General features: G+C 37.7%; 1 protein-coding gene across 1 annotated transcript in view; it reads left to right on the top strand.

Annotated features, from left to right (window-relative positions):
- The window catches only part of THEMIS (thymocyte selection associated), a 197,936-nt gene that overhangs the window by 57,354 nt on the left and 123,874 nt on the right, over positions 1–16,708 (top strand). Inside the window, exon 3 of the mRNA XM_005897593.2 lies at positions 4,918–5,376. Within this exon, the coding sequence (XP_005897655.1) occupies positions 4,918–5,376 (459 nt within the window). The remainder of the gene's footprint in view (positions 1–4,917; positions 5,377–16,708) is intronic.

Here is a 16,708-nt window from a genome sequence, read left to right as displayed (position 1 = left end):
CTAGTGCCAATCAATGTCTTAAATATCAGTAAGTTCACTTTCTCATCTTGCTTGTTTTAAGAAGTTCTAAGAATTTCTGCACCCAAAAGGAGAGTGAAAAGCTAGACAAACAATTTATGGCTCCAAATAATAATGAAAGGTTTAAATGTGTAACCTTATGATTAAGCCCTCGAGCTTTAGAGACACAGAATCCTACTGTGTATTTTACGTGCTGTGAGATGATAGAGAATTTATGGTATCTCTTTAGACTTTCCTGTGCTGACTTGTGAAGTGTTTGTTTTTTATTTCTAGCTACTTCATATTATTATTCAGAAAATTGAATTCTATCATGAGGGAAATTTCCAGCATATTCTAAGCTGCTAATATATTAATATCCTAATTTTGAAGGTATGAGAAGAAAATGAGAATTAGTTCATAAAGTTCACTCTAGGATTCCTTTTCTCAGAGTTGGAGGGATATGTTTGGTTGGAACTGTGAAAGCAAGCTAGAGATTCAGTTCAGTTCATTTCAGTTCAGTCCCTCAGTCGTGTCTGACTCTTTGCAACCCCATGGACTGCAGCATGCCAGGCTTCCCTGTCCATCACCAATTCCTGGAGTTTACTCAAGCTCATGTCCATTGAGTTGGTGATGCCATCCAACCATCTCATCCTCTGTTACCCCTTCTCCTCCTGCCTTCAATCTTTCCCAGTATCAGGGTCTTTTCAAATGAGTCAGGTCTTCACATCAGGTGGCCAAAGTATTGGAGTTTCAGCTTCAACATTAGTCTTACCAATGAATATTCAGGACTTGATTTCCTTTAGGATGGACTGGTTGGATCTCCTTGCTGTCCAAGGGACTTTCAGGAGTCTTCTCTAACACCACAGTTCAAAAGAATCAGTTCTTCAGCACTCAGCTTTCTTTATAGTCCAACTCTCACATCTGTACATGATTACTGGAAAAACCATACCTTTGACTAGATAGACCTTTGCTGGCAAAGTAATGTCTCTGCTTCTTAATATGATGTCTAGTTTGGTCATAGCCTTTCTTCAAGGAGCAAGCGTCTTGTAATTTCATGGCTGTAGTCACCATCTGCAGTGCTTTTGGAGCCCCCCAAAATAAACTCTGTCACTGTTTCCACTGTTTGCCCATCTATTTGCTATGAAGTGATGGGATCAGATGCCATGATTCTGGCTTTCTGAATGTTGAGCTCCAAGCCAACTTTTTCACTCTCCTCCTTCACTTTCATCAAGAGGCTCTTTAGTTCTTCACTTTCTGCCATAGGGATGGTGTCATCAGCTTATCTGAGCTAGAGATTAGATGAGGAAAAAAGATTGTGAACTCTTCACAGTGATCTTATGTGAATATACAATTGGAATATAAATAGTATTGTAGTATACAGTTGGAAATTTTGTGTTTTAAAAAATTTCTCCCTATTTGTATGAGAATTGATGAGGTAAAGGAAAAAGTAGGAAAAAGTCTGATAAGTGTAAATTCTGCACGGTGAACCAGGAATTTATTTTAGCTCTTTTCATATTGGAGGGTCTAGAAAGGCTGATCAGTGGAAAACAAGGGCCTACTTGTAAGATCATATACATTTTTTTGTGAACTGGAATAAATATGTTTTCATAGACAGTGTCCTTGTAAGTCATTTGTGCAAAAGGGAGGTAGCCTGGTGTGTAGGTAAGATTATGACATTTGGATTTCAAAGGTCTGAGTTGAGATTCTATAGCCATGACTGAGAAAATCATGACTTTTTATATTCCTTGGTAGTATTTATTTTACTGTTCTTAAAAGATTATAAATGATGCATATGAAAAAAATTGTTCAAATTTGTTACTTTTTAAGCAAATTTCAGTTGTTACCATTAATAATAATGATTGCAGATCATTAAGAATTAGATAAAAATATAAACTTCCCCAAAGCCTAAGATTCAGGATTAAGATCTCAAAGACTAAATTTACTTACTGACTAATTTTCAACAGACCAGCTGATTACATTTCCTTATAATTTTTGTTTCTCAAGAGACACACCATATGAGTGATTTCTCCTAAGTAAAATAAGAGTAGTATCCTTTTTGCATGTGTGCTAAATTGATTCAGTAGTGTACAACTCTTTGCAACCCTATGGACTGTAGCCTACCAGGCTCCTCTATCCATGGGAATTCTCCAGGCAAGAACACTGGAGTGGATTGCCTTCCCCTCCTCCAAAGGATCTTTCCAACCCGGGAATTGAACTCATGTCTCTTGTGTCTCCTGCACTGGCAAGTGAGTTCTTTACCAGTAGTGCCACCTGGGAAGCCCATCCATTTTAATAGGTGACAATCAAATTTGGAATAGAAATCTATTTTCTTTCTGCTTTTTAACTTAAAGTGTTAAGATTATATATTGTCTTATTTTATTATCACTGTAATTATCACCCAGCTCCTGAAATATGTTTTGTTTTGTTTTGAAAAAATAATAGATTATATTTTCTCCACTATAAAACTATATTGCTTTAGTTTATTATGAAATTATAGTTCCAGTATTATATAATTCATATATATATGTATGTGTAGGGCTTCCCTCATGACTCAGTTGGTAAAGAATCTGCCTGCAATGCAGGAGGACCCTGGTTCAATTCCTGGGCTGGGAAGATCCACTGGAGAAGAGAAAGGCTACCCACTCCAGTATTCTGGCCTGGAGAATTTCATGGCCTGTATAGTCAGTCCATGGGGTGGCAAACAGTCGGCACAACTGAGTGACTTTCACTTTCACTTTCATATGTATGTGTATAGATATATATTTCTATATACTTGAAACTAGTATATATGATATTGAATGGATGTTTATAAGGAGAGACTCTTGGACTGGCTTCAATAATATATAAAGAAACAAGTTAATAAAATATTTTAATATACTCTGCCATTTAGTATGCTAAACTGTGTCCTTAATCATCTTCTAAGGGAAAACACACAAATTTCTTAGATAGATTTTTCTTGCAATAGAAACATCCAACAAGACAGCTCTGAAATGTGTGATTAACTTGAAATAATAGTGGCCCTAGGGTTTCAGGCTTTTCTACTTCATAACATTTTGGGTCTGTTATTACCTTAGGTGAACCCAATTCCCCAGGAAAGAAGATGCTGAATTAATTCTTCTGTGACTTATGTCATCAATACAGCTAGGATAGAAATAAAACTATATTTCTCTACGCTTATGAGATTCTAGGTAGCTATTATTTAAACTTATTTCAGAAAAACTGCTAAATTTTTTATACCCTTATAATGCCTGTGGACGCTTAGAAATAAATCTTCCCATGGAGACAAATAAGACTAAACATGCACATACACTTGCACACAGATGCACACACACACACACATTCAGTTACTGCGGGGAATTCAAGAGTACTGTTTTATTGGATTTTCCCTGATACAAGACATAACAAAATAAGAAGCTCCTTCAAAGTAAATGTTTTTTCCCTTACTGTCTTCAAGCACACCATGCAGAGGATGAACACTATTTGATCTATAAAAGTTTTCAGGACAGATTGCACATGCTATCTTCCTCAGTCTTAGGATTGCATCACATACTTTTTCAGAACATTTATATTTAAAAACAATCAAAATCCTGTAGTTTTTTTCTTTGAGTAAAATAGCAACATAAATCTTTGTACCCTAACCCAAAATACATGTAAAAAACATTTTAATCTGGTTAATAATAATTGGATATAAAGATAAATTTAACTGGACTGTATTTTTGACTAAGTGACGAAATAACTTTTCTAGGCTATATCATTCTTCTAGGGTTCTTTAGATGCTGCCTTCTAAGTGGATGCTATTATGTAATATTTTCTTAATTTACTTTGGAGTTAAGCAAGCAGTTACCTAATTTTTCCTTTGTCCTTACTTTCTTTGGAATTTAATGAAATTTATTCAGTAATTAAATTTCTGGTAGTGTTACAAAACAGATGTGCCTATGAAATAAATGCAAAATAATTGAAAGAGAAGAATTAAATTTCAACTTGCAAACATAAAAAGCTGTGTTACTTGACTGTCCCAATAGTACTGGAAGAAAAAATTTGAAATAGTGAAAGTGTGAAAAAATTAGAGCAGTAACAGAAAGAATGAATGATATATAATCAAGAGATTTCAATCCAGAACAACTTCCTAACCTGGTATTTCCCAATGAGAGTTATGTGGGTAACTAATATATATGATATACTGTTTTGTAATTTATTAATGAATGTTTCTCTAAGAGTTTTATGATGAAAGAAATTTGGGAAATTCTTCATGTTATATTCCTCTCTTATGAGTCATAGTGCATCTAAAGTTTCTGAGAAATTTCAAATTACTTGGAAAAAGGTAGATACTTTTTCTTATGGTAAAATATGCATAGCATACCACTTTAAAGTGTACAATTTAGTGTCATTAAGTTCATTCATGATGTTATACAGTCATCAGCATGGTCAAGTTCCAGGTAATAGCTTTGCAATTGTTAACTTGACCATGAAACAGTTTCCTACTGGAATATCTTTTAATTTTGGTGTTTCCAGAGAATATATATGGAAATACTCATCTAATCTAGACCTTTCATTTTAAAAGTTAAAAATGTGATCTTGAGAGATTAAGTGCCTTGCTTAAGATCACACATGTAGTTAGGAGAGAGCCAGTATTTCATGCAGATTTAATTTTCAAGAAGTGCATCTTTCCTATTTCAAAATATTTTCCCCTTGTTTCCATCTATGAGACCCGTCTGGATCTGACAATCCAGCCTACAGATAATACATTAAGATATACCCTAGAAGAATTCAGGGTTAAAACAACTATCTCTAATTTTTCAAAAAAGGTACATTACTTTTAAATGCTATGTTTTACTTGCTTTATAACTCTCTCACTGTGATTTACTTATGAGAACTTTCATTGTTAAGAACTCTTTTTAATTCACAGAATTCTGTTCTCAGGTCTTTTTAAGATTGTGGCTGATACAACTCCATACCTCACTATGGAAGAGATTACAAAAGCCAACCATATTAGACCAAGTAGACTGAATCATCCTGGCTTCTATCATCAGAAGGATATAAAACTAGAGAATCTCATCATAAAGAAAGGTGAGCGAATCATGCTCAACTCAGTGGAAGAGATCAATGGAGAAATAATGGTAAACTGTAGTGTGCTAAGGAATCATCAAAATCACTCATTTACTTTGCCTTTGTCACAAGAAGGAGAGTTCTATGAGTGTGAAGATGAACATATTTATACCCTAAAGGAAATTATCCAATGGAAGATCCCCAAGAACAGAACACGAACTGTGATACTTACAGGTTTTTCAGCTAAGTGGGACTCAACAAATCCATTCCCTAGAGGCTTTTATGGCGCTGTGATTCTCAAGCCTGTTTATGAAATTCAAGCTGTGATGAAATGTAAGTATCTACTGAGAATGATGCTTTATGAGCAAGTTTGTAGGGTTTGGGAAAGAGGAAGATTTTAGTCTAAAGAATGAAACTCTGTCCCTACTTATCCATTAAGCCCATTGAGAGTTAGATTCTCATCTGTAAATAAGCAAGTCATGTATTTGTTTCAAGAATTAAATTCAATAATGCATTTAAATGAATATTTTAAATTGTGTAATGCTATCCAAATATACATCATGAGAAACACTGGGCTGGAAGAAGCACAAGCTGGAATCAAGATTGCCAGGAGAAATATCAGTAACCTCAGATATGCAGATGACACCACCCTTATGGCAGAAAGTGAAGAGGAACTCAAAAGCCTCTTGTGAAAGAGGAGAGTGAAAAAGTTGGCTTAAAGCTCAACATTCAGAAAACTAAGATCATGGCATCCGGTCCCATCACTTCATGGGAAATAGATGGGGAAACAGTGCAAACAGTGTCAGATTTTATTTTGGTGGGGCTCCAAAATCACTGCAGATGGTGATGGCAGCCATGAAATTAAAAGACGCTTACTTCTTGGAAGGAAAGTTATGACCAACCTAGACAGCATATTAAAAAGCAGAGACAACTTTGTTCACAAAGGTCTGTCTAGTCAAGGCTATGGTTTTTCCAGTGGTTATGTATGGACGTGAGAGTTGGACTGTGAAGAAAGGTGAGCGCTGAAGAACGGATGCTTTTGAACTGTGGTGTTGGAGAAGACTCTTGAGAATCCCTTGGACTGCAAGGAGATCCAACCAGTCCATCCTAAAGGAGACCAGTCCTGGGTGTTCATTGAAAGAACTGATGCTGAGGCTGAAACTCCGATACTTTGGCCACCTCATGCGAAGAGTTGACTCATTGGAAAAGACCCTGATGCTGGGAGGGATTGGGGGCAGGAGGAGAAGGGGACGACAGAGGATGAGATGGCTGGATGGCATCACTGACTCGATGGACGTGAGTCTGAGTGAACTCCAGGAGTCGGTGATGGACAGGGAGGCCTGGCGTGCTGCAATTCATGGGGTGGCAAAGAGTCGGACACGACTGAGTGACTGAACTGAACTGATCCAAATGTAAAATGCTGTAATTGTTAGGTACAGACAGATTAAAATATTGATTTATTTTTATCACTGCCAGTTAAACACGGTAAAAAAAAAAAGAGTTACGTTTTAGAACACTGCATAGTTGGTTAGAAATAAGCTTTCTTATATTGTTATTGTTGTTGTTGTTGTTCAATCACTAAGTTGTGTCTGACTGTTTGTGACCCCGTGAACTGCAGCACACCAGGCTTCCCTGTCCCTCAATATCTCCCAGAGTTTTCCCAAACTCATGTCATGGAGTCAGTGATGCCTTCCAACCATTTCATTCTCTCTTGCCCCCTTCTCCTACCCTCAGTCTTTCCCAGCATCAGGGGCTTTTCCAATGAGTCAACTCTTCATATCAGTGACTAAAATATTGGAGCTTCAGCACCAGTCCTTCTAATGAATATTTAGGGTTGATTTCCTTTAGTATTGACTGCTTTGGCCTCCTGGCTGTCCAAGGGACCCTCAAGAGTCTTCTACAACACCACAGTTCAAAAGCACTTATTCTTCGGTGCTCAGCTTTCTTTATAGTCCAACTCTCACATCCATACATGACTACTGGAAAAAGCATAGTGTTGACTATGTTGACAAAATGATGTCTCTGCTTTTTAATATGCTATCTAGGTTTGTCATAGCTTTCCTTCCAAGGAGCAAACATCTTTTAATTGCATGTCTGCAGTCACTGTGCACAGTGATTTTGGAACCCAAGAAAATAAAATCTGTCACTGTTCACACTTTTCCCCATCCGTGTGCCATGAAGTGATGGGATTGAATGCCATGATCTTAGTTTTTTGAATGTTGAGTTTTAAGCCAGCTTTTTCACTTTGCTCTTTCACCCTCATCAAGAGGTTCTTTAGTTCCTCTTCATTTTCTGCCTTTAGAGTGGTATCCTATGTATATCTGAGGTTGTTCATATTTCTCCTGGCAATCTTGATTCCAGCTTGTGATTCATCCAGCTTTGCATTTTGCATTATGTACTCTGCATATAATTTTAAAAAGCAGGGTGACAATATACAGCCTTGACGTACTCTTTTCCCAATTTTGAACTAGTCCGTTGTTCCATGAGCAGGTCTAACTGTTGCTTCTTGTCTACATATAGGTTTCACAGGAGACAGGTAAAGTGGTCTGGTATCCTCATCTCTTTAAGAATTTTCCAATTGTGATCCACACAAAGACTTTATCATGGTCAATGAAGCAGAATAGATAATTTTTTGGAATTCTGTTGTTTTTTTATATGATCCAATGGATGTTGGCAATTTGATTTCTGGTTCCTCCGCCTTTTCTAAATTCAGCTTATACATCTGGAAGTTCTCAGTTCACACACTGTTGAAGCCTAGTTTGAAGGATTTTGAGTGTTACCTTGCTAGCATGTGAAATGAGTGCAACTGTATGGTAGTTTGAACATTCTTTGGCATTGCCTCTCTTTGGGATTGAAATGAAAACTGGCCTCTTCCAGTTCTGTGGCCACTGCTGAGTTTTCCAAATTTGCTGGCATATTGAGTGCAGCACTTTAACAGCATCATCTTTTAGGATTTTATATAGCTTTCTTGTATGGAGATGGTCAAAAGTGATAAGGATGCAAAGTTACCTTAATGTGTCCCTTACCCTTATTTTATGAGAGCCTTTTTTCTTTTTTTTTTTAGCCATCCATTACTGGTCATAAATCTTCCTATCAGCTGAGAGTTCCTCTGACTTAAGGGAAAATAATGTGACAAATTAATTCACACAAAAGTGTGGGTTAAATATTGAAATATATTTGATAATGTTAGCTTTAGGTGTACAGCATAGTGATTCAGTATTTTATAGATTATACCACCTTTAGAGTTATTACAAAATTAAGGCTGTACTTCCCTGTGCTGTACAATATATTTTGTTGCTTACCTATTTTATATATAGTAGTTTGTATATCTTAATCCCATATCCTTATCCTGCCACTCTCCTTTCTGTCTTCCCATGTGAATGTATTTTTGTATGTAACCTTCATAATATTTTTAAAATCGTGTTTTTTAACTTTTTATTTTATGTTGGAGCATAGCTGATTAACAATATTGTGGTAGTTTCAGATTGACAGCAAAAGGACTCAACTATATGTGTATGTGTGTGTGTGTGTGTGTGTATATATATATTCTCCAAACTCCTCTCCCATCCAGGCTGCCACATTACATTGAGCAGAGTTCCCTGTGTTATACAGTAGGTCCTTGTTGGTTATCCATTTTAAATATAGCAGTGTGTATAGATTTAGCCCAAACTCCCTATCTATCCCTCCCCATGATCCTTTCCCCCTGGCAACTGTAAGTTCTCATTCACTAAGTCTGTGAGTCTGTTTTGTAAATAAGTTCATTTGTATAATTTCTTTTTAGATTCTGCATATAAGGGATGTCATAAATACTTTTCCTTCTCTGTCTGACCTACGTCACTCAATGTGACAATCTCCAGGTCCATTCATATTGCTGCAAATGGCATAATCTTCCTAAGATTTTTGCATTTTAAAATAGGAATAGCTGTATAGAGCCTTGTAATCCTTGACACCTTTTTAAGATTATGGCACATAGCAGGGCAAGTATGGAGCAAAGAGTTCTGTATTTTCAGTCAGAAGTCCTGGATTCTAACTCTTGTCAATAACTGGTCAATATGACAAAAAATTGAGATCACAGTAAACTTTAGACCTTACATTAGTGTTCTGGCAGCTTTCACAAAATGTAAAATCAAAATTGGTAATTGGATTTTCCTCAATTTTCATAAATAATGGGTAGCATTTTCTCATTTTAAAATTGGTTGTTTTTCTAAAACCATTGGCAGCTCCTATAATGCAGATGCAAATGAAGGTGAACCCAGAACCTAAATATATGAACAAGATAGCTAAAATATTTAATGAATTTATGTTAGGTATCACAAAAGCCTTCACTGAGGAAATGACATGTAAACTGAGATCTGAAGGCTGACTAGGAGATGGGCAGGTAGAGAAAGAGAGGACAACGTTGGAGGAAGCAGATGCGGCTTACAGGAAAGGAGATAAGCAAGAGATTGTGGTTCTAGTGCAGCTGGCATGAGAAAAGAGAAGAGAAGGTAGGTTGAGACAGTCATCAAAACATGCAATGGAGGAGTAGAATCAGGCATGGTGGGTATTGAAATATATGGGTTAAATAAGGGATTAAATAGGGATTCAGATCAGATCAGATCAGATCAGTCACTCAGTCCTGTCTGATTCTTTGCGACCCCATGAATCGCAGCACGCCAGGCCTCCCTGTCCATCACCAACACCAGGAGTTCACACAGACTCACTTCCATCGAGTCAGTGATGCCATCCAGCCATCTCATCCTCTGTCGTCCCCTTCTCCTCCTACCCCCAATCCCTCCCAGCATCAGAGTCTTTTCCAATGAGTCAACTCTTTGCATGAGGTGGCCAAAGTACTGGAGTTTCAGCTTTAGCATCATTCCTTCCAAAGAAATCCCAGGACTGATCTCCTTTAGAATGGACTGGTTGGAACTCCTTGCAGTCCAAGGGACTCTCAAGAGTCTTTTCCAACACCACAGTTCAAAAGCATCAATTCTTCGGCACTCAGCCTTCTTCACAGTCCAACTCTCACATCCATACATGACCACAGGAAAAACCATAGCCTTGACTAGATGGACCTTTGTTGGCAAAGTAATGTCTCTGCTTTTGAATATGCTATCTAGGTTGGTCATAACTTTCCTTCCAAGGAGTAAGTGTCTTTTAATTTCATGGCTGCAGTCACCATCTGCAGTGATTTTGGAGCCCAGAAAAATAAAGTCTGACACTGTTTCCACTGTTTCCCCATCTATTTCCCATGAAGTGGTGGGACCGGATGCCATGATCTTCGTTTTCTGAATGTTGAGCTTTAAGCCAACTTTTTCACTCTCCACTTTCACTTTCATCAAGGGGCTTTTGAGTTCCTCTTCACTTTCTGCCATAAGGGTGGTGTCATCTGCATATCTGAGGTTATTGATATTTCTCCCTGCAATCTTGATTCCAGTTTGTGTTTCTTCCAGTCCAGCGTTTCTCATGATGTACTCTGCATATAAGTTAAATAAGCAGGGTGACAATATACAGCCTTGACGAACTCCTTTTCCTATTTGGAACCAATCTGTTGTTCCATGTCCAGTTCTAACTGTTGCTTCCTGATCTGCATACAAATTTCTCAAGAGGCAGATCAGGTGGTCTGGTATTCCCATCTCTTTCAGAATTTCCCACAGTTTATTGTGATCCACACGGTCACAGGCTTTGGCATAGTCAATAAAGCAGAAATAGATGTTTTTCTGGAACTCTTTTGCTTTTTCTATGATCCAGCGGATGTTGGCAATTTGATCTCTGGTTCCTCTGCCTTTTCTAAAACCAGCTTGAACATCAGGCAGTTACGGTTCACATATTGCTGAAGCCTGGCTTGGAGAATTTTGAGCATTACCTTACTAGAATGTGAGATGAGTGCAATTGTGTGGTAGTTTGAGCATTCTTTGGCATTGCCTTTCTTTGGGATTGGAATGAAAACTGACCTTTTCCAGTCCTGTGGCCACTGCTGAGTTCTCCAAATTTGCTGGCATATTGAGTGCAGCACTTTCACAGCATCATCTTTCAGGATTTGGAATAGCTCAACTCGAATTCCATCACCTCCACTAGCTTTGTTCGTAGTGATGCTTTCTAAGGCCCACTTGACTTCACATTCCAGGATGTCTGGCTCTAGGTCAGTGATCACACCATCGTGATTATCTGAGTTGTGAAGATCTTTTTTGTACAGTTCTTCTGTGTATTCTTGCCATCTCTTCTTAATATCTTCTGCTTCTGTTAGGTCCATACCATTTCTGTCCTTTATTGAGCCCATCTTTGCATGAAATGTTCCTTTGGTATCTCTGATTTTCTGGAAGAGATGCCTAGCCTTGCCCATTCTGTTGTTTTCCTCTATTTCTTTGCATTGATCGCTGAGGAAGGCTTTCTTATCTCTTCTTGCTATTCTTTGGAACTCTGCATTCAGATGTTTATATCTTTCCTTTTTTCCTTTGCTTTTTGCTTCTCTTCTTTTCACAGCTATTTGTAAGGCCTCCCCAGACAGCCATTTTGCTTTTTTGCTTTTCTTTTCTATGGGAATGGTCTTGATCCCTGTCTCCTGTACAATGTCACGAACCTCATTCCATAGTTCATCAGGCACTCTATCTATCAGATCTAGGCCCTTAAATCTATTTCTCACTTCCACTGTATAATCATAAGGGATTTAGATTTAGGTCATACCTGAATGGTCTAGTGGTTTCTCCCTACTTTCTTCAATTTCAGTCTGAATTTGGCAATAAGGAGTTCATGGTCTGAGCCACAGTCAGCTTCTGGTCTTGTTTTTGCTGACTGTATAGAGCTTCTCCATCTTTGGCTGCAAAGAATATAATCAATCTGATTTCGGTGTTGACCATCTGGTGATGTTCATGTGTAGATTCTTCTCTTGTGTTGTTGGAAGAGGGTGTTTGTTATAAGCAGTGCATTTTCTTGGCAAAACTCTATTAGTCTTTGCCCTGCTTCATTCTGGATTCCAAGGCCAAATTTGCCTGTTAATCCAGGTGTTTCTTGACTTCCTACTTTTGCATTCCAGTCCCCTATAATGAAAAGGACATCTTTTTGGGTGTTAGTTCTAAAAGATCTTGTAGGTCTTCATGGAACCGTTCAACTTCAGCTTCTTCAGCATTACTGGTTGGGGCATAGACTTGGATTACTGTGATATTGAATGGTTTGCCTTGGAAACGAACAGAGATCATTCTGTCGTTTTTGAGATTGCATCCAAGTACTGCATTTTGGACTCTTTTGTTGACCATGATGGCCACTCCATTTCTTCTGAGGGATTCCTGCCCGCAGTAGTAGATATAATGGTCATATGAGTTAAATTCACCCATTCCAGTCCATTTCAGTTCACTGATTCCTAGAATGTCGACATTCACTCTTGCCATCTCTTGTTTGACCACTTCCAATTTGCCTTGATTCATGGACCTGATATTCCAGGTTCCTATGCAATATTGCTCTTTACAGCATCGGACCTTGCTTCTATCACCAGTCACATCCACAGCTAGGTATTGCTTTTGCTTTGGTTCCATCCCTTCATTCTTTCTGGAGTTCTTTCTCCACTGATCTCCAGTAGCATATTGGACACCTACTGACCCGGGGAGTTTCTCTTTCAGTATCCTATCATTTTGCCTTTTCATACTGTTCATGGGGTTCTAAAGGCAAGAATACTGAAGTGGTTTGCCATTCCCTTCTCCAGTGGACCACATTCTGTCAGATCTCTCCACCATGACCCACTCGTCTTGGGTTGCCCCACGGACATGGCTTAGTTTCATTGAGTTAGACAAGGCTGTGGTCCTAGTGTGATTAGATTGACTAGTGATCTGTGAGTATGGCTGCAGTGTGTTTGCCCTGATGCCCTCTTGCAACACCTACCATCTTACTTGGGTTTCTGTTACCTTGGGCGTGGGGTATCTCTTCACGACTGCACCAGCAAAGTGCCGTCATTGCTCCTTACGTTGGACAAGGGGTATCTCCTCACCGCCGCCCTTCCTGACCTTCAATGTGGGATAGCTCCTCTAGGCCCTCCTGTGCCCGTGCAGCCTTTTGTCCAAAGGGCAAATTAAGAGATTTTCTAGCTGGATAAACAAGATAGAAGTGTAGTGAGGCTGCTTATTCTATGGCAGAGTACTAATATAGTGGTAACCTAAGAAGGACAGCTGTTCTTAATGGGTATTTCAGAACATTCAACCAGAGCTCAAGGTCTATTGGAAGTGGAAAGAAGTTAATCTCATTTCCAAGCTTCTGGCTTGATTTGCTGGCTGAATAGTGGTGCTGTTTAGTAAATATTAACATTGACAAAGAGCAAGGGATATTAACTGAATTGTTTAGATGGACTTAAATATGATTTCATACTAATAACTAAGGTCCCAGAAGAAATTGCCTTTGGATAAACTAAAATCCTTCCCACAAGGTTTTAATCCAATTTCTATTCTTTAATAATATTAAAATTGGATTTTGATTTTAATTATTCTGGATCTTTAATTTTTAGGGATTATTTTAAGCATTAGCTCTATTGTATAGAAATTTCAGGATTCTGGATTCTGTATGAGACTGTTTTATCTGTATACTGACTGCAGAGTATTGGATGCTGGGTGTTCAACACAAAAAGTCCAATTTTAAAAATTGTTATTATGGGTATTTTTCTTCTAAAGATAAAATGTAGACTTTAAATTTTATTTTCAATTTACTTTTAAAAATGTTATTGGAGTACAGTTGATTTATAATGTTATGCTAGTTTCAGGTATACAGCAAAGTGAGTCAGTTATACATATATCCACTCTTTTTCAGACCATTTTCTATTAGAGTATTGAGTAGAGGTCCTTGTACTATACAGTAGGTCCTTATTAGTTATCTATTTTATATCTAGTTGTGTGTGTATGTCAATCTTGATCTTCCAATTTATCCCTCCTCCTTCTTACCCCTTAGTAACCGTAAGTTTGTTTTCTACGTCTGTAATTCTGTTTATTTTTATACATAATTATTTAGACTGTTTTTTAATTAACTGTGGTCTTTTTTTACATCATTATTATTTTTTTTATATTTAAGAGTTAAGCTTGCCTTGAAGTCATGGGTATGTGGTCTGCTAAGTTATTTTTCAATGGCTTTGAGTGTCCAGCATAGTTCAAACTCCTCTTGAATCCTTTTCTGAAGTGACAAGAAAAAGAATAGATCTGGGTTAGGAACAGGGAACCTTAGAGAAACCTTACAGCAAAAAGCAAAATGAAAAATATTGAGAACTATAGGAAGCTATGAAATTATTGATTTGTTGAAAAGAGAACATAGCAAGTAAATAGAGAAAAGAGAAATGTAAGATATTCTACTCCAGGTGCTAGTTTTTAACATTATTAACGGGAAAATTTAGACTTCACTAAAATAGAAAAGTATCCGAAAGTGTTTAAATGAAATATTTGTTTCTGGAAATTCTTGGTTGTATTTCCATTATAGGCCAAACCTCTCTAACTCTTACCACACATTTAATGATTTTTTAAAAAACTAAATCTCTTTGGGAAAGAGATATAAATAACCACCTAAGACCTCTAACTACAGGTTTCATATAAGTCATAGCAAAATCAGTTTGTGCCTTTAACAAGAAGATAGAATTCATACTAGTATAACAGATGGAATGAATAATATTTCCAAATGAAAAATGGAAGCGGCCATTTAAAATTGCTTCAAAAAACTAGAAATCTTGATCGTTAAAACTTTTTAATGAAGTTATGTTTTGATGTATTGATTGATAGTTGTTTCTTTACTAGTGGAAATTTTACAAGTTATAAAGTTGCATTTTGCTTTAAGAGAAACCTTAGTGCCTTTCAAAATCTGGGGAAAGGTTTCCACTCAAATATATGATATATTAGTTCATTTATGAACACAGAGGGCTGAAATCATACAAGCAAAATGGTGTTATCAGAAAGACAGTATCTGAATATTGTATAATAGGTGACAGAAGAAAAAAATGAAGGAAAAAATGCCTCAACCTTTCAGTATTCTGAGACTCTTTTCTCTCATTTATTAAAAAAAATTCCATTTTTATCAAATCAGAAATATCACATAGTGGTAAAAAGACAAAGTTATCAGCAAACCCATATTCTTGATCATTCCCAAATTTCCCCTACATTCTGCAACTCTGAAGTAACTTCTTTAAATATTTTGCTCCTGCTTTCTTGTATTGCCATTCACATTTCCAAATAATATATGATATTGCTATTTTTCAAGCGATCAATTTTAGACATAAACTACTGACTTTCACTTGTGATCTGAAGATTTAATGGTCTTATATTCCTACTTTCTCTTCTCTTTCTCCTTTCTCTCATTTTATGGTAAGTTATGGTTAAGTAGTTTCATTTCTGTGACAATTCATTGCTGAATCAGGTGGTAGATAATGACCATAATTCCACTTCTCTATAACTTTATTTTTTTATAATAATGACCTTACGATTTCATTGCTTAATTTTCCTCAGTCTTCTCCTAAGACTTGAAGTATGTTCCAACATCTTTGTTAAAAAAACAACAACAAACTATTCTCTACAATTTTCCAGAGCCCAAACTGTCAGGAGATCTACATCTTTTATTTTTAACCCTGCTGGAACTCTCCAACCTCACGCTCCAATCTGTATCTGTGGATCTCTAGAACTAATGCATAGGTTCTTGGCTTAGGTTGGGATGCTATAATTAAAAAATACTGTAAACTGGGGGTTTATAAGCAACAGGCATTTGTTTCTTACAGTTCTGGAGGCTGAAAGTCTGAGATTAGGTTGCCAGCACAGTCGAATTCTGAAGAGGAACTCTTGCAGGTTGCATGCTGACAATATCCTCACACAGTTCAGAGCAGAGATGGAAAGGAAACTCTGGTGACATTTCTTTTCTTTTCTTTTGGCTGCACCACATGGCATGCGGAACTTCCCCCACCAGGGATCGAATCCATGCCCCTTACAGTGGAAGCACAGAGTCTTTACCAGTGGACCCCTGTGGAAGTCTCCCTCTAGCGACTTTTGCAGCTTCGGTTGCTTGGTCATGTCTCTTTGCGACCCCATGGACTGTAGCCAGCCAGGCTCCTCTGTCCATGGTATTTTCTAGGCAAGTATACTGGAGTGGGTTACCATTTCCTCCTCCAGGGCATCTTCCCTACCCAGGGATCGAACCCATGTCTCCTGCATCTCCTGCATTGAAGGTGGGTTCTTTATCACTGCACGACCTAGGAAAACCCTCTGGTGACTTTCATAAGGGCTCTAATCTCATTTATGAGGGCTCCATGATTTTATCTATCCTTATGACTTTAATTCTAATCACCTCCCAAAGGTGCCGCCATCTGTATCCCTACATTGGGAGTCAGTTTCAACATATGAATACTGGGGGACACAAACATTTAGTCCATAACAGCATTGTACTGGAACTTCCATTTAACACCATCCTGGCGGTTATCTTCAAATTGCTTCTGTGTTTACTAGCAATTTCTTAACTCAAATAACATTCTTTTCTGGTTTTCTTTAGTTTTGTGGAGCCCATACTCTACTTGTTTCCTAAGAAATGTGCTGCTGCTAAGTCGCTTCAGTCGTGTCCGACTCTGTGCGACCCCATAGACGGCAGCACACCAGGCTCCCCGTCCCTGGGATTCTCCAGGCAAGAACATTGGAGTGGGTTGCCATTTCCTTCTCCAATGCATGAAAATGAAAAGTGAAAGGGAAGT

This window comes from Bos mutus, chromosome 9 (assembly GCF_027580195.1).
Source record: "Bos mutus isolate GX-2022 chromosome 9, NWIPB_WYAK_1.1, whole genome shotgun sequence".
NCBI classification, from domain to species: domain Eukaryota; kingdom Metazoa; phylum Chordata; class Mammalia; order Artiodactyla; family Bovidae; genus Bos; species Bos mutus.
Note: the sequence above shows the minus strand (reverse complement) of the source record. Positions and strands in the feature narration are given on the sequence as shown.